This window comes from Mobula hypostoma, chromosome 8, assembly GCF_963921235.1.
Source record: "Mobula hypostoma chromosome 8, sMobHyp1.1, whole genome shotgun sequence".
NCBI classification, from domain to species: Eukaryota; Metazoa; Chordata; class Chondrichthyes; order Myliobatiformes; family Myliobatidae; genus Mobula; species Mobula hypostoma.
In genome coordinates this window covers 132,246,328-132,269,436 of record NC_086104.1, presented here as the reverse complement: position 1 = coordinate 132,269,436, position 23,109 = coordinate 132,246,328, and the positions used below count along the sequence as shown (strand labels likewise).

The following is a 23,109-nucleotide window of genomic DNA, read 5'->3' as shown; positions in this document are numbered from 1 at the left end:
GGCCTAATTCTGCTCCTATATCTTATGGTCTAAAACCGGACATGAGGTCATATCAAGGACAGATTTAGCAGAACAGGGACCAGCCACTTATTTCCCTTCCCCACCATGCTTCTTCCACTGTGCATCAACAATACAGTTGACCTCCACATCATAGCCTTTCCTCGCTAATACCTTTGATTCCCAGCAACTTCACAGCTAAATGGGGCAACAATTGGTGCTGAATTCACAACGGCACGGATCTGAGGCATCTGTCGCTTTGTAATGCAAAAATAAGACAGGTGGCTGTGGAACTGCTCAAGGTGAATCTCACCTTTCATTTTATTCAGGCAATGACAATGGAAAAAAATATATTAGTACATGGAATTAAAATCTTATAATATCTTTTCGGATTCTTACTTTGTAGTTACAACTTTAAAAATTTTTATATTGAACTATAACATATAAAAGACAAATATATCTGTGTATAAAAATTATGCGGGTGAAGGTTCTCAATGGGTGAAGCAGCAGAAAGCGAGCAAGGCAGAGGAGAAACCATTAAAAGTGGCAGGGTGGAGTGAGGTCCCAGCCAAGTCACAAGTAGGATGGACACAGTCAAATCACCAACACCCTATTTTGCACAGGCACTAACACAATGTCAAAAAAAGAAAATACTGATGCAGGCACATTAAATCACTGACTTGCCATGCGTCAACTGCAGGGAAGGCAATGGTTGGATGTGGTAACGTGTGCTGTTGCTGGAGTGGTTGGGCTTGTGATTAAATGCTGGAGCCTCCACTAAGAACGCGAGCCTCTGCATTTTCCTGTCCGTTTCAGGGCTTGATGCATCCGCTAATTAACATTTAAATATACCGTGTTCAGTGTACAGTGAGTTTTGTGCGCTCAAATTAAGACCATACTGCTGGCCCCTTGAAACCACAATGCTTGTGATGTACCAAGTGAAGAATTGCTTCTACCTTCAGAAGAGCCATTAAAGTGTCAATGTGTGGTCACACTGTGAGCCTGTATCTTAGACCTCAGGCTCTCTAAACCCTGAGAATCAAAATGGTGAGAAGCCTGGTGTTAAGCAAGTGCCTTCACCTAACTGATGGAAAGTGTTTTGCAATGCATCCATACTCCCTTGCTCTTCAGAGCTCAGCTAATCTATAACCCGGATCTGAAATGCCTCATCAGTGCTCGTCATGATTGTACACGCGTACTGGATGGCACCTTTAAGGAGATGATCTCATTGGGCTGAGAGGAAAATTGGAAGATGGCACTGGCAGAGCAAATTACACTTCAGAGAAATTGGGTGCCTGCCACCTCAGGAAGGTTTTGATAATCTCTTTTGCTTGTGTAGTCAACATTACACAAAGACGATCCAGCGGCCACATGTGCTCTGCGGACTATTGGGCGTTGCTAGTTTAAGGGTCAGATGCATGGTTGTTGGGTTCTGGTTCTAAGTAAGGCAGCGTGCTTGAGGGAGGAAGGTCTAGAAGAAGCTGCGTCCGTGTCGTGCACAGGATCCAGTGTTTTGGAAAGACCAAGCTTCAGTCCGTTCTCCCCAGCTTGGCAATCAGCTCGTCACAGATCTTGGTCAGCTCTTCAATCTCTTGGTTCTGCGAAAGATAAAGAAAAATGAAAGCGGTAAGTGAAGATGGTGGAACTGCAAAATGCTGGAAATCTGAAATGAAAACAGAAATTGCTGCCTACATCCTGAGGCCAAGAAAGCAAAACTGAATTAACGTTTCAGATTGAAGAGTCTTCACTCAATCCTTCATTGATGGATTTTGGACATGAAGTGTTAACAGCTTCTCCTTTCATGGTCTCTGACTGCCTTGCTGAGTGTTTTCAGCCTTTTCTGTTGTTATCAACTTGGCACACAACAATCTACATTTAAGTACAAACATACACTGGAGTTACTCATCCAGGCTGCTCTGATAGCACCTTCCAAATCTGTAACCTCTATTACCAAGGATATCAAGAGGAGCAGGTCGCGGGGAAACATTGAAGTACCACCACTTGCAGGCACCTCTCCTGAATTCAAAAGTTCAAAGGTCCATTTATTATCCAAGTATGTATACTGTACACAACTCTGAGATTTGTCTTCTCCAGATAGCCATGAAACAACAAAAAAACCAGAAATCATTCAAAGATAAACAGCAAACCCAACCCCCCCCGCACAATAAAAGAATGGCAACATGGTCATCAACCCCTAAACCCCTATCCCCCCACCGCCAAGACATCGGCACCCTAATCCTACTCCCCCCACAAGGAATGCAACAAGAACCCACCACCCAAACCTCCCTCCCCCTGCAGAAAAAAAACGGGAACAGGCGAAAACACGGAATATAAAAGCCACAGGGCTGAAAAAGTCCACAGTCCATAGTGCGATCCATAGACGCAGAACTTCGTTAACAGCCTCTAACATCGTCGAAAGGGAGACCATGAACACAGAGGCCTACGCTCCGGGCACAGCGAGCTGCCACCCAGGCTCCTTCTTGGCAGCAGAGGGATCCCATCAGCGATCAAAAGACAGGCAGTCGGTGCTGAGCCCTTGCTCACCTTCCACGTCTGTCTCAATGTTCCAATCTTTGATAAGAAGGGCAATGATGATTTGGAAATAGATATTCATCTGTTCATTGTCGCTATGTCAGACTCCTAGAAGAGCCTCCCCAGACGGGCTGCTGTGGTTCAAGAAGGCAGCTCACTTCCCCCACTGTCTTTAAGTAAAGGACAATAAATGCTGGTCTTGTCAACAATTCTCATATCCTGAAAATAAATTAAAACAACGGACCTTTTCATAGATCAGTTAGGCAGGAACAAGAGTCATTCATGGAGCCCGCTAAGGAGATAGCAGGGCAGATCACCAGAAACTTGGTCGAAGAACCAGGGTCTTAACAAGGGTCTTGAAGGTGCAGGGGTAGAGAAAGTAGCTCGAGGGAATTCTGGAGCACAGCCATCAAATGAAGGGTTAAATCTCGGTAAGAGCAAGAGGCCAAAACGGGAGAAATGCAGAGATTTGGAGTGATACAAGTCTGGAAGAGATTCCACAACTATGGAGGAAAGTGGGTAGGGACAGTGGAGTCATAAAGAGGGGAAGGGGTGTGGAGATCAGGCTGTAGGGAGATTCAAAATTAAAGATGGTAAGTTTAAAGTAGAATAACCACTAATATTCTGAGTCTATCTTTATGGGCCAAGTTTTCATTAGACAACAAGACCATAAGACATACAGCAGGAGCTGAGCTAGACCATTCAGTCCTTTGAGTCTACTCTACCATTCAATCATGGTTGAATGGCCATCCAATCACTCAACACTGAATGTTCTCAGGCACCGAATGTCGTTCAGTTGTGTTTCAATATTATAAAAGTAAGTGGTGTGCCTGACAGAATCCATGGAATGGTAGGTATTCAGCCCAGCAGACATTTCGCTGCTTCCTTAGTCTGTGCAGGTGGACAGACGACAGTCATGTGCCTTGCCATTCCCAGGCGAGCGAGTACAACATTTCATTCCTGTGAACAGCCCACCAACATTTAGCCACACCTGTCAATCAGCCTTCAAACTGACGATGACTGGTAGGCTTTGGGTGGAGACAGAAACAATCTTTAAACACACTCCCGCCTCCATGAAATTCTGATGTAGGGTTTGCTGACAATTCCTTTTCTTCCAGAAGCTGCTTGACCCACTGAGTTCCTCCAGCAGATAGACTGTTGCTCCAGATTCCACCACCTCTCTCCCTACATCATGCACCCAAGCAGTTGTGAGTACGATCATAACTTCGTGTCAAGTTTTTCGTCTTGAACTTCAGATGACTTGGGTCAATTCAGAGTTCAGCAGGGAGTCATACACATTGCTGTGGTTTACAGTCACATTCAAGCCAGGGCAACAGATTCTTTCCCTGAAAGCTATCACAGGGTAATATTTACAACATTCCGATAGTTCCGAGGTCACCGCCACCAATCCTTGACTTTAATTCCACATTCTTCCTTTTGAATTCCCCAGCTTCAGTGATGAGATCTGATGTTTCCAGCCTCCTGACTGCAAACTCAGTAAGTTAACCACTTTGTTACCAAGGTTACCGCTCACTGAGAGACGGGTACGATTTCCCTCTCTCTGGGCGGAGATCCAGCAATAACACACACTTCACTGAGAAATGACTGGTACAGACTACAGGGGATGAAACCAGATCCTTTAGGCTTCCGTACCTCCTACCTGTACAGAGGCCTGAAGCCCCACCCCATCAGGTTCAAGAGCACAACCATCAGATCTTTCAACTGGCCCACATAATGGTACCCTGTCTCAGTAAATGGAACACTATAGACCTCTTGCACTGAACTGCACTTGTTTTTCTTTTCACTGGTATCTTGGCTTTCACATTCTTTTGTTCTCTGCCCTCTTTTGTATAACTTATTTGTAAGCTAGGGACACCACGGTAGTTAATGATTTGCACAACGCCATTACAGCTCGGGGCACTGGAGTTCAGAGTTCATTTCCGGCGACCTCTGTAAGTAAGTTTGTACGTTCCTTCCCACGTGCACTTGAGTTTCCTCCAGGTGCTTGATTTCTTCCTACAAAGATGGATTGGTAATCGGTCAATTGGTCATTGAAAATTGGCCTGTGATTAGGATAGGATTAAACTGGTGTGTTGCAGGGCAGAGCAGCTCAAAGGACCGGAAAGGCCAGTTCCAGCTCTATCTCTATATAAATAAATAAAATAATTTATGTTCCGTGTTGCCTGTAATGCTGTTTTTCACCTACTTGTGCCTCACTGTGCTTTAGCACATGACAAAAGACTCACCTCAACTGGAACCCTTAGCCAACCCAAGACCAACAATGCGTGACACTTTCCACTCCTGATCTTACACAGACCTTGGCTCAGATGGCATTGGGTGTCCTGGCTCTTCACTCAGTCCACACCCTAAAAAACAGGCAGTGCTCCCTGTCCTCTCCCCTCACATCCCACACTACCAAGTCATGGTGCATTTAGTTAGTAAAGCTCGGTCAGGCTCAACCCAACCACAGCAATAAACACATTGATCTCAGACAGGCAAAGATCAGAGATATAAGCAGACAGAAAGCTCGAAACATTCAGCAGGCCAGGCAGCATCTGTGCAGAGAGGAATCAGAATTCATGTTTCACGTTGAAGACTGTCAAAACACAATGTGGTTAAGAATAAAACACCATGTATTGCTCCAGGTCAGATCACTGTTGACCTGGATCAAGTGCAGAACTAGAACAGCTCAGACCAGCCCAGGCTCCAGTGCTCTAGCTGGCCGGATCAGGTCCAATTAGCATTTGGGTGGAGATCCAGGCTCCTGCTTTTGACGCATCGTATCACCACGTGCTGGAATTCTGTCTCCAGGTACAGTACGGCAGCAGCAAATAACCTGTTGGAGAGTTGAGCAGCACCTGGAGGGGAAGGAAAGTACGTCACTATTCAAATTACCTTCTGCTGAATCGTCCTCTCCATGGAATCCACTTTCATCTGCTCCTTCCGAAGGCTGGCTTGCATGGCCACTCCCTCTGCGTGAGCCTTGGCACGCACCTGAGCAATCTCCTCGTTAGCCCTGCATGGGTGAAGGGAGGGGAATGAATGTCCATCTGTCACACGGGAGGAGTGGGGGTGGGAGCAGGAAGGAATGCTATACACACACACGCATTTGGAAGCAGCTAACCCGAGCAAAGTGGAGTTGACTACGGTTTGGGAAATGGGGATTCGTGTAGATGGGTAGCTGGGTCAGCATGGACAAGTCTATGAAGTCACCCTGATAGGCCTGTTTCCCTGCTGTATGACCCTAAGACTGTTCTTTCTTTCATACATTTGGGATATTCCTACCTACAAGGAGCCTCTCTCCTTCTGGGCCCTTAGCCTGCTCTGAGGAGTTAGCCTTTAAGCTTTCCTGCTCCAATAAAGGGCAAAGTAAATAAAAGCTGTTGTTCCAAATGGCCACAGTGATCACCGACTCCATCACTGCAGTGTTGGACCAACCTGTTATATATATAAGCCATCAACGGGTACTCACTTGTCTAGCTTCTCCTCAGCGTGGAGTTTGAGGGCTTGATACCGTTGTTCCTCCTGTTTCACCCTCGCCAAGTAATCCTGAGCACATTTCTTCAACACTTCTTCATTCTTTGGGGCACAAACAGAAAACAAGCTGCTTTTATTTTCAATCGCGAATGGGAATTGGTCATTACACCCAAGAATCACGGCTTTTACTCCCTGTCGTTAGGTCCCCCTGAGGAGGCACTTTCTCTGTAATAAGGGGCTTGCCTGGGCCGTTTTGGAGGGCAAGTTTCATGCCAACTCCAGGTGTCTGGGTCTGGGATCTGACATGGTGCAGACCAGATATGGCACCATGGTAACATAGCGGTTAGTGTTACGCTGTTATAGCTCCTGAGTTCAGAGTTTAATTCCAGCGCCATTCTGTAAGGAATCTGTACATCCTCACCGTGGTATCCATGGGTCGTCCCCAGGTTCCTCCCATAGTCCAGAGACATTAGGTGGCTGATAATGACCAACTAACCGGCAAGGTTAATTGATCATCGCAAATTTTCCCATGTTTAGGTTAGGGTTAATCAGCTTTATCAGAGGTTGCGAGGGCGGGGCTTTGTTCAAATGTCTGGAAGGGCCTACTCCATTCCTCTCTTGCTAATTAATAAATAGATAGAAATGGCAGGCACACTCCACTAAAGGACATTAGTGAATCAAATGGGTTTTTAATAGTAATCAAGTGTTTTCTTGGACATTAAAACTGACTCCTCCTTATTGAGAGAATAATGTTATTTAGGTTCCACAGTAGTCATGATGGATTTGAGTCACGAGTCAGGTCACCTGTCCTCTAGCTAAACCTCTATGCCATTGAAGTTGGGGAGGAGGGCCAAAGGGTTGGAATACTTCCATCAGTGTTGCTGTAGGACTTTTAATTATCAATGTGCTCAAGAGGTTTACCTTCTTGAATCCTTCCAGAACACCTTTCATGTTCTCATATCTCCGGAAGAGGTCGGATAAGGACCTCTCCACCGAGTTGAGATCTGCCAGCGCCTGGTCCTTCTCCGCGATCAGCTGGTGCATGGATGTCTGGGAGGCCATTTTGTTCTTCTGCTCATCATCTGTTAGCAAAAAGGGCAAAGTCACCCCGTGCGGGTGGAACAACACGCGCTCTGCAAATATTCAGCGCTCCCTGACACTCAGCTGCCTGTGCATAAGCTGTGACTGGGTTGCACTTCAGGATCCGGGTGAGTGGAACAGGAAGTAAAGGAAGCCCCGAGGGAACTCAGCAGGCCAGGCGGTCAACAGTCCACTTCTCTCCACAGATGCTGCCTGACCCACTGAGTTCCTCCAGCACTTTGTGCATTGCTCCAGATTACAGCATCTGCAGACTCCTGTATTGCCACAGAACAACACACAGCACAGAACAGGCCTTTTGGCCCACAATGTCTGTGCTGACTTATGATGCCGATTTAAACTACACGTCGGCCCACATACGGTCTGTATCCTTTCATTCCCATTTGCTTATGCCTGACTAAGTGCCTCTTCAACGTCACACCTGTGAGATTTGGGCTTTGTCACATTCCAGAGACTCCAGACTCTATGCACAAGATGTCGGAGCAGAGACTAAACCGGAAACCCGTCTGTTGTCTCAGGTAAGTACAAGGGGCTAGGTCATTATTCTGGAAGGGATCGTGAACAATAGCCTAGGGGCACAGAAGTCAGAGCCGCTGCCTCATCTCTCCAGTGGCCTGGGTTTGATCCTGACATCAGGGCTCTCTGGAGTCCCTACATTTCATTCTTCTCGCACACCGGAGATGTGTTGGGTTGGTGAGTGCATTAATCACTCTAAATTACCCCTTTATGGGGATCGGTGGGAAGGGGAGTTTGATGGGCACGTATTAGTTGCAGGTCCAAGGAAAGGGGGAATTAATCTAACGTGGACCTGGAGGGCCCATGACCTCCTCAGCATTGTTATGATATAAGATACGGTGATTTATTCCTGGGTTCTGGCCAATACTTAACCTCCATCAATGCCACAAGAACTGATGGTTTGGTTATTGCCAAGAATGGAAGCGTGCTGTTAATGCAATTGTTTTAATTGTAACTCACTGTGTACAACAACAACATGCCTACATTTGACTGGTGCCTCTAATACTTCACCACATTTTCTTATTGATATTGGTTTTGATTCACAAATCCTGTTCCCAAGCTGGGAAGGTCCAATACTAGGGAGCACAGATTTATGCTGTGAGTGCAAAGTTTAAAGGAGGTCTGTGAGGCAAATTTTATTTTACACACACAGGGAGTGATAGGAGATGGAATGTGTTTCCAGGGGAGGTGGGTGGAAACAGATACCATAGCAACGTATAAGAGGCATTTAGACAGACACGTGAACTTACAGGCAGGGAATGGAGGGGTACAGACTAGGTGCAGGCAAATGGGATTGATTTCGACTGGCCTCATGGTCAGTAAAGACAAGTTGGGTGAAAAGGCCAGCTCGTGTGCTGTACTGCTCCATGTTCAATGTTCAGTGCTCACTATTAATAAATTCCCTAAATAAACTCTCAAAATTAACTAATAACCTATTGATGAGTATTATCGTCCTGAAACATTGTGCCTCCTTCTCTCTTTACAGATGCCGTCTGACTTGCTGAGTGTTTCCAACATTTTCTGATTTTGTTTCAGAATTTCAGCATCTGCAGTTTTAAAAAAATACATATAATGGGCTAGAACAGCTTTTCAATGTGATTAGCTAAATAGCTGCTGTAAAATACCTCTAGTATAGGTGGCTAGATGGCTAGTGGGAGGATCAGGGAAGTGTTAATGACAGATGACACAGAATAGATGATACAGGGGGAATGGGATTGATCTGAGCCTAGACTCGATGGGCCTAATGGCCTCAATGTCTCACGATAAAATGAAATAAGGACGTAACCAGTGTAATTGTTGAAGATTTTCAGGAAAATATGTTCCAAAAGGACCAGAGAAGTAATGTAGTAGGTGGAAAGGAAGACAGGAACCAGAGCAGTAATACATAACGTAGAATAATTCTGACACAGGAGGCTGATCACACCGAGTCACAGGGCATGGAAACAGCCCCTTTGGATCATGGTGCTTGCCATTTGCCTGCATTTGACCCATATCCCTGTAAAACCATCCTATCCACGTACCTGTCCATATATGTTTTGAATGTTGCCGTTGGACCTACCTCAACCACTTCTCCGGCACATTGTTCCATATGTGAGTGAAGACTTTTAAATCTTTGACCTCTCACCTTAAACCTGTGACTCTAGTTTCTAGAGCCCTTCCCTGGGGAAAAAAGTCTATGTGCGTTCACTCTGTCTATGAGCCCCATGATTTGTATGCAACTCTCCTGCACTCCAAGCAGTAAAGCCTGAGCTAGGCCAACTTCTCCTGATAATCACTGCATTATCCTCGTTAAATCTTCTCTGCACTCTTTCTAACTTAATGATGTCTTTCCAATAACAGAGTAACTAAGACTGTCACAATAATCCAAGCAAGGTCTCGCCAACGTCTTTTGTAATGTATCCTTTCAAGAACACAGCCGTGTAACTATAGAAATTAATTGAGAGCTCTGGTTAAGTTTTACTGAAATCCTGTCCTTATTTCCATAATTGCTCCATGTATCTTCCACAGAACCTGCAGAACTGTGCAAAAGTCTTAGGCACATATTTAGGATGCCTAAGACATTAGCAGAGTACTATAGTAATTTTATGTCCTGCTGCCGGAAAAACAAAACAAAACATTTCATGACGTATGTGAATGATGATAAACCTGGATCTGATAGGGGTCTCTACTGTGGCTGGGAATGGGAAGGGGGCAGGGAGAGGGGAATCAGGGTTGGGAAAAGGGGAAGGGAAAGGGGAGGGAGCAGGAAGCACCAGAGAGACACTCTGTAACAATCACTAAACCAATTGTTTGGAATCAAATGACCTTGCCCAGTGTCTCAGGGCTGGGCGTGTCTGCACCTGTGCCACCCCACGCCCCCTGCCTGGCACTCCTTTGCTACCTGTCGCACACCCCTCCCGTGGCACTCCACCCTCGTCATTCCCAACATCCCTTGCTCCTGCCAGATTTCCAAGCTCACTCTCTGCTCCACATTGGCAAATACTGTAGGGTGCAGAAGTCATAGGCCCCCAAGCTATATATACACATGCCTAGGACATTTGTACTTCTGGAACGTGATGGGAAGCTGCAGATAAGTCTGGATGCAGTCCTATCCCCTGAACACACACAGTAATCCTATGCTTAGTGCCTCACTAAAACTGCCCCGTTCTATATGTGCACATGTCATCACTTGCTTAACCTATCGAGATGAGTAACTACCGTTCATGCACTTTATAACAATGAACTACTAACACAGAAATGCAGAAGGCAAGATCCCAGCAATGGCAATGAGATAACTTGTTTTTTCGTGATGATCTTAGCAATAAACATTAGCCCTGAAACCAGCCAAGGCCTACGCTTTTCTCAGTGTAGGGGAACTAAAAACTGGAGGGCAGGGTTTTCAGGGAAGAGGTGTAAAAGAGGCCTGAGGGCAACGTGTCAATGGAATGAGTTGTCGGAGGAAGTGATTGAGATTAGAACGATAACAACAGTTAAAGGATGATGGGCGGGATTTAGAGGGTATGTGCCAAACACATCAATCATTGCTAGCTTGCTGTGCACAATGGTTGGTATGGACCATCTGGGACAAATGGCCTGTTTCCACTCTGTGCTGCTCTATAACTCCAATTTCTATGAGGGGGAATTGCCTTGCTATTTTTTAGAAATGACCCCACAGGTTCCTCTGCTGGTACCTTTGTAATACTTTCTTTTTTTAGGCATTGCTCAGACCGTGGAGTATCGTGAGCAGTTTTGGGTCCTTTATCTAGGATAGAATGCGTTGGCATTGGAGAGGGCCCAGAAGAGGTTCAGAAGTGATCCTGGGAATGAAAGGGTTAAGATACAAGGAGAATTTGAGGGCTCTGGGCCTGTACTCGTGGAATTTAGAAGAATGAGGGGTGATCTCATTGAAATCTATCGAATATGGAAAAGCCTAGACAGAGCGAAAGTGTTGAGGATGTTTCCAACAGTGGGGGAATCTGGGGCCTGAGGGAACAGCCTCGGCCTACAAGAATGTCCCTCTAGAACGGAAATTTAGAGGAATTTGGAGGAACTTCTTTAGCCAGAGGATGGTGAATCTATGGAATTCATTGCCACAGATGTTTGTGGAGACCAAGACATTGGGCATATTTAGGTTCTTGATTAGTCAGGGTGTTAAGGGTTTGGTCAAAAGGCAGAACAGTTGTGATGGAATATAAATCAGTTGTGATGTAATAGTGGTGCAGACCTGATGGACTGGAAAGCCTAATTCTTCTCATATGTCTATAGTCTTATAGTCTGACTCCCTCAGCAGTGGAGGGAAGTGCTCTCTTTTGTGCTCAACTCTCTGGAACCACAAATTGACGATTCAGAGCTAAAGATCCACCTCACTGAACTGAGCTGACACATGGATCACACACAACCCCAGATGAGAAAGCATCTTCCTCCAATTAAAAGCATTCATTCGAAGGAATTAAAAAGAAAGGGTTTTTTAGCTTGAAGTCAAGTAGTCCTAATCTAGAATTAAGAACAGTGGGCTAATTTGCTCTTGTGCCTTGGTCAAACATTTTGCTTTGGCAGATAATTACTCCACTGTGTTTCCATCAAATCTTGCGAAAACCCCAATGTTCAGCTTGTCGCACAGGGCTCTCGGCCTGTGCAATGGCAGAAGGCACTGTCTCTGATTAGACTGAACCTCCAAGGAGACGTAGAAGCCAAGGATCAGCACTTATTGCCTATTCCTTCCTCCCCGTCAACAGAGTGACTTGCCGCCTCACTAGAAAGAGTTGTTGAGAGTCAACTGTACTGGTGGGTCTGAAATCACACGAAGGCCAGATTCGGGTAGGGAGTGCAGATCCCCTCCTCTTGAGGATGTCAGTGGGTTTCTCCAACAATACAACAGCTTCACGGTCATTGCTATAATATACCAGGCCTACTCTGGAAGTTGACATTCTGCAGCCACCATACCCATGTTTAAGTGTTGATTTCGATCATGAACCATTGCATTGTTGGAGCATCCCACCTGATCTAAGGTACAATGTGCTGGCTTTGGAAAGAGTGGGGTTCAATTTCATCCCCAGAGCAATGTTTCAGTACGTCCCGTTTGATGGGCTATCAGCCTGACGATCAGAGAGAAACGAGAACCCTCAGCACAGCCCCCACTGGTGCTTGTCCCTTCCCACCGAGACCTTGCTCTCGGAAACAGAAACGTCAGCGGCATTACTCAATGCTACTTCAGCAGAACGCTTACCTATCATCTGAGCAACGGTCTTCTCATACTCGGCAACAATCTTCCTGCAAAATGAAGCAAACTATCAATTAACAGATTTCACAGCGAGGAAAACCCACGACGACACAGCAGAGTGAACTTTCATCCTAGGACCACTTCTTTTGTCGCAACCATGCAAAGATTTATGCATTTATTTATTTATAGATACAACTCGATTAACAGGCCCCTCCGGCCCAATGAGCCCACAGTGACAAATTATACCCATGTGACCAGACGCCCAACCCATGCATCTTTGGACTGTGGGAGGAAACCGGAGCACCTGGAGGAAACCCATGCGGTCATGGGCAGAAGGTGTAAGCTTCTTACAGAATGCCTGTGTGTAATTCCAGCCGAACAGTGTTGCTGACTGCGAAGTGAGAGATTCTCTGCAGGTGAAGGGCAGGAAAGAACTAACATCGAAATCTGATCCCTGCAGACGGTGGCGGGAATTGAACTCAGGTGCTTGGTGCTGTAATAGCGTTACGCTGACTGCTATGCTACCACGTCGTCCCAATGATGTGGTTTTCTGCATGTTATTGTTATTATACAGTGTAATATATAACGTCTTGAATTATTTCATCAAAACAACACTGGAGTCTATCTATTCATTGACAAGATGTCAGCATTGCTGGAGGGATCAGAATTTGATGTTGGTTCTTTCCTGCCCTGCATCCATGGAGAATCTGTTGTTTCACAGTCAATAACATTGTTCGGCTAGAATTATATGCAGGCAGAGGAGGTGAGAGTTCCTTCTCTAAACGACATTAATGAATGTGAATTTCTAGGCTGATCTGCCGATAACTGAGGGGCAAACTATCCAACAAGATCCATGAGGTATTGATGCAGCTCTATAAGACCCTGGTTGGACCACACTTGGAATATTGTGTTCAGTTCTGGTCGCCTCATTATAGGAAGGATGAGGAAGCTTCAGGGAGGGTACAGAGCAGATTTACCAGGGTGCTGCATGGACTAGAAGACACGTCGTATGAGGATAGGTTGAGTGAGCAAGGGCTTTTCTCTTTGAAGTGAAGGAGGATGAGAGCCGACATGATAGATTAGATTATGAAGACACACAGTCCTCTTTTATTGTCATTTAGTAATTCATGCATTAAGAAATGATACAATATTTCCCCCGGTGTGATATCACAAAACACAGGACAGAACAAGACTGAAAAAACTAACAAAACCACATAATTATAACATATAGTTACAACAGTGCAACAATACCATAACTTGATGAAGAACAGTCCATGGCACAGTAAAAAAGTTCAAAGTCTCTCAAATGTCCCACATCTCAGGCAGACGGGAGAAGGAAGAAAACTCTCCCTGCCATGCTGGACCACAATCCGTCTCTGAGTCGTCCGAGAACTTCGAGCCTCCGATCAGCTCTCCGACACCAAGTACCGAGCACCATCTCTATCTAAATGATTCGACCTCAATCTCGGTTGCCAGCAGCAGGCAAAGGTGTACAAGTTGATAAGAGGCATAGATTGACTGGATAACGAGAGACTTTTTCCCAGGGCAGAAATGGCTAACATAAGGGGGCATAAGTTTGAGATGATTAGGGAAAGTAAGGGGGCGGGGGTGGAATGTCAGAGGTAGGTTTTTCTACACAGAGGGTGGTGCGTGCATGGAACACCCTGGAAGGGGTGGTGGTAGAGGCAGATACATCAAGGGCATTTAAAAGACTCTTAGATAAAAAAAAATGGAAGGTTATGTAGGAGGGAAGTTAGATAGATCTTAGAGTAGATTAAAAGGTCAGCACAACATCCAATGAGCCTGTACTATGCTGTAGTTCTCTATTTTTTATGCATCAGATGGATTTTCAGGACAACCTCTTGGTTTTGTGGTGACCGGTATGGTGCAAGAATTATTCTGTTCTTTTCTATCCAGATTAAAGCAACAGTGCAGATCAATTATTTTCAAATACCAAAATAATTGCATTTAAAATTATTAAATAATCAATATTAAAGCACTAGCGCAGATCAATTATTTTTAAATACAATGGATTCCACTTGTGGCACATTAGGACTGGTACATTTTGGCCCAATAAGCTGCTGCTCTAATGAGCCAAAATTTCATGGAAATAGTTAAAAAGGTATAAAAAAGTCAAAATATCATTTCACTGACTAACAAATTATGTATTTAAATGAAATACAGAACAAATTAGAACATGAGCAATACTACTGGCCGTTGCCTGTTGTATTCAGGAGAGTTTTTAAACGTGGAAAAGCCATTTGTTCTGGGGCAATCGTGCCCTCTTGACCTCGGAAGTCCGGGTTGAGAGGTATGAGTAGACGTCACAACTGTGGTCTTCCCTGGTTGCAGGGAATGGCCATATCTTCTCCTGTGCCTCGGCATGCCCGCCGTTATCCACGCAGCGTTGCAGAACTACCTTCCTGCCATTGGATCTTACTGTAGCTCTCATTGGCTCGGTCTGCTGGAGCTAACGTCGCATGGTAGGACAGGCACGTCCCTATCACACCAGGGTATAAAACCTGCCAGCTACCCTCACTCGGGTTAGCACACCTGTTGAAGTGGCATACAGGGTATGCAAACAGCTACCTGAAGCCATAATTGAGAGCTGAGTGTCCAGCGGGGACCAAAGGTAACATTCAAGACAATTGCAGATATCTTCAAATTCTTCGTAGTTCCCAACTTGTTGAAGTAGTGAAATTATTTCATTTTCACTCCTGGTTATTTCCAACATCTCCAAACCAGAATGCTTGAAACCGTAGTGAGCAACATAGTTTTGAACAGTATTTCTGATTATTCCTTGCCAACTATCAGTAACAAAAATCACTGCTTTTTGAACACAAAAACATGCAACTGATGCTATTTAAAAACTGTCTGCAGTAAGCACGATGTAGTGTCTCATAGACACGCAACACGCACGTGACTGATACAACAGTCTCCTAGCCCAATTAAGTGGCTTTTTGTCCCAAATAAATGAAGGGAATCCTGGCTATTTTTCAACAAGTTTTTGTTCTTTAAGAGTTGTCCCAAATAACTGATTAACCGATGACCCAATGAGTTGGAATCCACTGTGTATGATGCCCCATCAGGATGACTTAAAGTGCTGGGCAGAAGTGTTGAGCCCCTCCATTCCAGAGGCCAGAACATAAACAGCGTGAGATTATCGAGAGCACACAAGAAGATCAAAAATAGCTTTTGCACTGTAAGAGCACGCTCACTTCATCACACTGAGGACGCAGGTTACACAGACAACTAATCAACTGTCGAAGGTACTTCACAACTACATTTCAAAGATGCTCTGAAGTGCTAAGTGTGGAGGATTACATGCAAAATATGGCTTATATAATAGTCAATGTATATCCCATTAAGAATGGTAGTGTTTGACCTATATATTATTAGTGTTGAAGACACAATCATAGAATCGTACAGCACAGAAACAGGCCCTTCAGCCCATTGAATCTGCACTGACCATATTTAGCCCACATCTCCATTACACCTTCACAATTCCACCACTCACCTGCACACTAGGGGCAATGTACAGCAGCTGGTTAACCCACCAGCTTGCAGGCCTCTGGGAGGAAACAGATTACCCAAGGAAACTTCACGGGGTCAGAGGGAGAACGTGCAAACTCTGCGCAGACATCTGGACTGAACCCAGGTGGCTGGCGTGGCGAGGAGGCTGCCTCTGCCAGAGGTAGCGCTGTGCCAACAGCCCGTGATGCAGCAAGTGCACGTAGAAATGATCTCCCAGCTTCTCTCTCACTTCCCCACCCCCTAACTTCCTCTCTCTCTCTCTGCAAATTCTCTCATTTAATAAAGCCTTTGGTTACTGTAACTTACTGTGCGTCTTCGCGCATTTTAACCAACAGCATGATACATCAAAAGGTGAAGTTATGACCAGAGCAGCAAGTTCCTGATCTCTAGGCCAGGGGAGCACAGAGTGAAGCCCCCAGTGAGGACAGACAGTGGGTTCAACACAAAGCAAGTGCAGGCCACATCTGGAATCATTTTTCCTCACACTGGGTGGGGATAGTGACAAAGAAAACCAACTATGAGGTTGTGGTGATGATATTGTCCATGGGGAGAGGGTTTAGGAGATCCAGGGACAAGCATTGCAACTCCTTTGTGCAGTTAATCCCCTGACAGCAGCACAGCAGGCCAAAATTGCTGCCAGGAGCTGCAGCAAGTGAAGCTAAGCCACACCTCTTAATGGGAAACTATTGACAGACCAGAGTAGTTACTGCCATTCATGTTACAAGTGAACCTGACCTGGGACCCGTAGGTGCACAGACCGCAGCACCCAGTGTGTGGTCATGGAGTGACTACAGGACTGCTTTCAGTCAGTCAGCGGGTGCTGTCCCAGATCCGGGGTTGGCAGCTATGTACCTCCATCTTCTTCGATCTTGCGACAGCACCGAGTACAGCCTCTCCTCCAGTTTGTTCTCGCTGGCCTCCTTGGCACTGCCTGCCTCCGTCCCCACATCCAGCCGTGGCCGATTCTTCGAGCTCGGGCCTTCCTGAGGCGGAGGCCTTGGGCAGGTCCAGGCACACGGCGCAGCGCCCAAGTTCATCATATCTCTTCTAACTAGGTGCATAGCATACGATTCGTAGATACGTGGTGAGGCTTTAATCTCTTCCACGGAAGATGGCCGTTGGCTCACAAGGAGCTCATCCGCCCTTTGTCAGGTCTTGTTTTTGTTTAGTCCTGCTGGGTGTCCTCACACCCTCCTCACCAGACTAAGTCCGGTGGGGGACTGGACAATAACTTTCTCCCCAGCATCAAGGACATCTTCAAAAGGCGAAGACTCAAAAATAGTGGCATCCAACATTAAGGACCCCCATCACCCGAGACATGCCCTTTTCTCCTTGCTACCACCAGGAGCCTGAAAACACACGCTCAATGCTTCAGGAGCAGCTTCTTCCCCTCCACGATCTGACTTCTGAATGAATCCCTGTACAATCACTCTCTAATTTTTCCTCTCGTTTTGCACTTCTTACTTAATTTATTTTTAATATATTTCTTAACTTTTATATTGCAACTTATAGTTTCTTATTACTATGTAACACACTGCTGCCACAAAACAACAAATTTCACAACACATGCCAGTGATGTTAAACCTGATTCTGATTCTGAATGGTGTAAAGTGGGAGAGGTATGGATCGCCCTGCGGCCTCAGTGGAAGAGGTCAGTGTGGGAGAGGAATCCTGCACCCAGAGAGGGTTGGGAGCTAAGATACCAGCGACCCAGCGATCTCTCACTCAGCAGTGGGGGCAGACAATCCCCCGGGAGGGGGGGAATGCAAGCAGAGTATCTGGAAGCATTGCTGCAGTTCAGTCACCTGACACAAGCAGTCGGGTGATATGTCCCGGCCTGCTAGCTCAGTCGGTCCGACCACCAGTGAACCATCCGGCGTCCAGCACAGCCCACTGCCCGCCCAAGGCAAGTCCAGTCAAGTTGGTTGTCGAACACACAAGTACGGTGGGGGTGGAACTACATGAAAAGCTGGCTTGCAGTTAATATACGAGCGACAGCTTGGATCGAGCCCGTTACCGAAGCTCACCCAGCACCCACAACATCTGAGCTCTGTACAGCAGGCCGGTCGATCTGACCCTGCACATCCAAGGCCAACTGCTGACTGAAGGGGTGACTGGGTCCAGTTGCTAGGCCCTCACGTCCAGCCCAAAATGGTCCGTGAAACCTCACTGCTGTCTTTAGTCTTTGGACCATTTCAGGACTTCTCCAGTCATCAAAGACATTTGGAAAACTGTTCAAATTGCTTCACTGTCTGGAAATTTACTTTCTCTTATAAAGAGAATAATAATTTTGGGACCTACACAGCCAATGGAAATGGCCAATAAACACTTTATGGAAAATATATTTTTCGCTTTACTGTGTCTTGCTGTGTTGTACAAATGCCATCGAAGTGAAATGCTGACATTGCTTTAAAGAGAGAACTGCTGAGGGAAGTTAGCCAGCCCAGCACAGAGGGTGCCAAAATCCACCCTCCTGCTCATCTCCGACTCCAGCGCTTACACGTGCAGGTGTGCCGCTCTGGGATGAGCTGACCGGCAGCTTCCCAGAAGCCCAGGGGTGTGGCACGGCACCCGCTCACCACTCCGGCGACCCGGGTTCGATCCTGACATCAGCCGCTGTCTGAGTGGAGCTTCCTCGCTCGCCCAGTGAGCTTCCCTCGGGTGCTCCAGTTTCCTGCCACATCCCAAAGATGTGGTTTGCTGACCGGCTTGCACCCTAGTGGGTTTGTGACTGGGAGAGTTCGAGGAGAGTGACAGGAACGCAGATTGAATTGAATAGCGCGAGTGCAGGGTTACTATAAATAGGTGCTTTGTGGTCAGCACGGACTTACTGGGCTGAAGGGACAGTTTCCTTGTGGGATGGCAAATTTTATTATTTAATGATATAGCCCAGAGTAGGCCCTTCTGGTCCTTCGAGCCACATTGCCCCAGCAACCCCACAACCTCAATTAACCCTAACCTCATCATGGGGCAATTTACAATGACCTCTTCACCTACTCGGCAGGTCTTTGGACTGTGGGAGGAAACTGGAGCACCTGGAGGAAACCCGGGGAGGGAGTGCGGAGACTCCTAACGGAACGGTGCTGGAATTGAACTCTGAATCCCTCGAGCTGCCGCTAACCGCTACCCTACCGCGGCAGTCAGAATACGCTCACTGCCATTTATCTCCAGCAGTGCCAAACCCTGGAGAACCACCCTATCCTGACCTGGAATCCCATTCACCATTCAGTCAACAGAATGTCTCAAATACTGTAAACCACGGGTCTTCACTCAACTCCACTTGGAGCTTCAGACCCTTCTCTCCGCCTCCACACAAAGTCTCTCACAGATGAAATAACTTCCCAGAACTTAGGCAGAAAGACGAAAGTAAACAAGAGTTCTGTCTGTTGGGACAGTCTACAGCAAAAAAAAAAATTCCCAATCGCTTCAATCTGCAAACAAAACCTCAATACAGAAATAGTCTCAGGAACCCTGATTGATGTAGTCTTCACGATGTTGATGCTTCAAACATAAGCAAGAAGTATCATGTTTATATTTTAAGTTACTGAACAAATACCAGCTCCAGGCATGTTTGTGCTTTACCCATTGGGGAATGAGCTCAACTTCCTTTCTTAATTTGGAAAGCTTTGGATAAAGGATTAGAGTCATAGAACTACGATAGCATTGAAAAAAGACACTCAGCCCGCTAAAACATAGCTCTTCGGCCTATCGTGCTTGTGCTGACTATCAACCACCCAGTTACACCAATCGTATATTAATCCCAGCATTTTAAATTCACAAACACGAGGAATTCTGCAGATGCTGGAATTTCAAGCAACACACACAAAAAATGCTGGTGAACGCAGCAGGCCAGGCAGCATCTCTAGGAAGAGGTACAGTCGACGTCTCGGGCCCAGACCTTTTGTCCTGACTCGGCCCAAAACGTCAACTGTACCTCTTCCAAAGGATGCTGCCTGGCCTGCTGCGTTCACCAGCAACCTTTACGTGTGTTATTTTAAATTCACCTTTCATTCGTATCAGATGCCCCAGATTCCACCAATCACTCATTCGGGGCATTTATATTTACTTTATTTAGTGAGATATAGCGCAGAATAGGCTCCTCGAGCCACACCACCCAGCAGACCCCCGATGTAATCCGGGCCTAACCAGGGGACAATTTACAATGAGCTATTAACCTACCAATCGGTATATCTTTGGACTGTGGGAGAAAACCAGAGCACTCGGAGGAAACATAAGCGGTCACAGGGGGAACGTACAAACTCCTTATAGGCAGTGGCAGGCATTAAACCTGAGTCATCTCACTAAAATTTAATCTACTGACTTGCTTGCCATTGAGATTTTAAGAGGAAAGCAGAGGGAAAACGTGTAGACTCCATGTCTCTGCTGGCTCCCAGGAGTACAATGACGTGCTCTATCCCCACAGCCCTGCTCCTTATTCATTCACAACTCCTATTCATTATCTTAATGAGTGGTCCTGATACCACCCCCCACTACAGGTAGATTCTAATCGGATTCTGATTCTGGTGAAATAAATGGGAGAATGGTAAGTGATGCAACCACTCTGTGGGGAGCTGGCATTCACATGATGGGCCAAATGGTCTCTTCCAGTGTGTCGCAATATTAAAAGTATCCACACAAACAGAGACATTGACGTCTGCACTCTCTCCCAGGAATCTAGATCCCGAGGGTCTTTTACCCTGTGAGCTGCTATTTCACATAATGTACACATAATATACAAAACGATCACTGGGGACCCGAGTCACCCCAACCGCAAACTGTTCCAGCTGTTACCATCCGGGAAACGGTACCACAGCGTAAAAGCCAGGACCAACAGGCTCCGGGACAGCTTCTTCCACCAGACTGATTAACTCACGCTGATTTGAGTGTATTTCTATGTTACATGGACCGTTCTATTTATTATAAATTACTATGATTGCACACTGCACATTTAGATGGAGACGTAACGTAAAGATTTTTACTCCTCATGTACATGAAGGATGTAAGTAATAAAGTCAATACAATTCAACTCAAGTGGACCCTGTCCCCAAGCATGCCTCCTCCACCAACACTGCCCATCCTCTGATTCAGCTACGGTCAGACCCATTGAAACCAGGCTCACACTGCGATCTCGGCCAGTCACTAAAAAGTCATCCTTCAACAGGGGTGGGGAACCTATGGTATGTGTGCCCAAGACGGCACTCAGCACTTGCCCCTCGGTTCTTTAAAATCCACCCATAATGTCTTTTAAAAAGACTAATATTAATAATTTCAAACAGGGTTTATAAAATGCTTTATGCTTCAGTCTGTCTCTGTTATATTTTCATTAACTGTAAAACAAAAAATACATGGAAATAAGCACAGTACTTTTTCCTTAAAGTCCATAATTATTGGTACTAATTTATTAATTCATCAGCACAGGAGTGACTGTGTGGGTAAGTACAGCTCTAACACCATATACAAGTTTGCTAACAACACCACTGTTGTGGGTTGTATCAAAGAGGGTGATGAATCAGCATACAGGAGGGAGATTGAAAACTTGGCTGACTGGTGTAATAACAACCACCTCTCACTCAATGTCAATAAGGCCAAGGAACTGATAGTAGACCTCAGGAGAGGGAAACCAGAGGTCCATGAGCCAGTAATCAACAGAGGATCGGAGGTGGAGAGGGTCAGTAACTTTAAATTCCTGGGTGTCACTCTCTCGGAGGACCTCAAATAAATATAATTGCAAAGAAAGCACAACAGCGCCTCTACTTCCTCAGGAGTCTGCAGAGGTTTCATCTAAAACCTTGGTAACATGCTACAGATGTGTGGAGGAAAGTGTGCCGACTGTCTGCATTATGGCCCGGCATGGGAACACCAACGCCTTCGAGCAGAAAGTCCTACAAAATGTAGTGGACTTGGCCTAGTACATCACGGATAAAACCCTCCAACCATTGAGCACATCTGTATGAAACGTTGCCATAGAAAAGCAGCATCCATCATCAAAGATCCGAACTACCCAGGCCATGCTCTTTTCTCGCTGCTGCCATCAGGTAGAAGGTACAGGAGCCTCAGGACTCGCACCACCAGGTTCAAGAACAGTTACTACCCCTCAACCATCAGGCTCTTGAACAAAAGGGGCAAACTACATTCACTTAAAGACTCTGTTATATTGTTATATTAACAGATGTTATACTTAATTTCATGCTTGTAACTTATTGCTATTTTTTACATCTGCATTTGCAGTTTGTTTACAATTTACAGCTCCTGATATATACAGTTACTTGCTCTATAGATTTGCTCAGTATGCCTGCAGATAAAGAATCTCAGGGTGGGATGTGGTGACATGTATGTACTCTGATAATAAATTTTACTTCGAACTTCATTAATCAATGATACTCTCTGCTCAGTAAGTTTTGCCATCACTATTCAAGACTTTTTTTGCTACAATGGAGTGACATTTGTTCTCCAGCGTTCAAGTGCTAAATGCAGATGGTGACGATATTAACATTAAACTCTGCTCGTGAAATTTAGTATCTTCAAATTCAATGAGGCCGCATTTCAGACTTTGCTAAACGGTGCACTTGGCCGAAGATGAATTTAATGCCTTTTAAACAAATTGTCAAGAAATCAAACCCCATAATACTGAAGCATCTCATCTTTCAACTACACTCTATCAATTAGACTTTGACACTTGAATACCTCATTTCAATGACTTCTTGTTGACTGGCTTCGTACTTTTGTTTCCACTCCATAACTTCTTGCTCCTTGCCAATAATCTGAAAGATAGAGACACACGTCATTGGAGACATGTTTTCTTTCGACCAATTTTTCTATCAGCTTTTCTACCAACACGCAGGATGTGTCCTCCCAGCAGCAACCCGTCAAATCTCTTAAGTTTTTCTCCCAGTCCCAACATCACTGGCAATTAGCAAAATGGTTTATTATTGTCACATGTACAGAGGAACTGTTCTGCATGCTATCTCATACAAGAGAAAATCTGCAGATGCTGGAAATCCAAGCAAATACACCCAAAATGCTGGGGGATCTCAGCAGGCCAGGCAGCATCTATAGAAAAGGGTAAATAGTCGATGTATCACGCTGTGAACCTTCATCAGGACTGGAGAAAAAAGGTGAAAAGTCAGAGTAAGAAGGTGCGGGGGGGAGGGGGATGAAGAAATACAAGGTAGTGGGTTATAGGGAAAAATGGGAAGGGGAGAGGGGTGAATTAAAGAGCTGGGAAATCGATGGGTGAAAGAGATAAAGGGCTGGAG

At 45.6% G+C, this 23,109-nt stretch overlaps 1 protein-coding gene across 6 annotated transcripts in view; it reads right to left on the bottom strand.

The window, feature by feature from the left end:
• Window positions 1-288: 288 nt before the first annotated feature.
• The window catches only part of tacc1 (transforming, acidic coiled-coil containing protein 1), a 219,412-nt gene continuing 196,591 nt past the window's right edge, over window positions 289-23,109 (bottom strand). For all 6 annotated transcript variants that reach the window (XM_063056905.1, XM_063056904.1, XM_063056903.1 and 3 more), the window contains 6 exons: window positions 22,538-22,614; window positions 12,326-12,369; window positions 6,928-7,088; window positions 6,002-6,108; window positions 5,425-5,545; window positions 289-1,595 (listed from right to left, as the gene is read on the bottom strand). In XM_063056905.1, coding sequence (XP_062912975.1) covers window positions 1,527-1,595; window positions 5,425-5,545; window positions 6,002-6,108; window positions 6,928-7,088; window positions 12,326-12,369; window positions 22,538-22,614 — 579 coding nt within the window. In that variant the 3' untranslated portion in view covers window positions 289-1,526. The remainder of the gene's footprint in view (window positions 1,596-5,424; window positions 5,546-6,001; window positions 6,109-6,927; window positions 7,089-12,325; window positions 12,370-22,537; window positions 22,615-23,109) is intronic.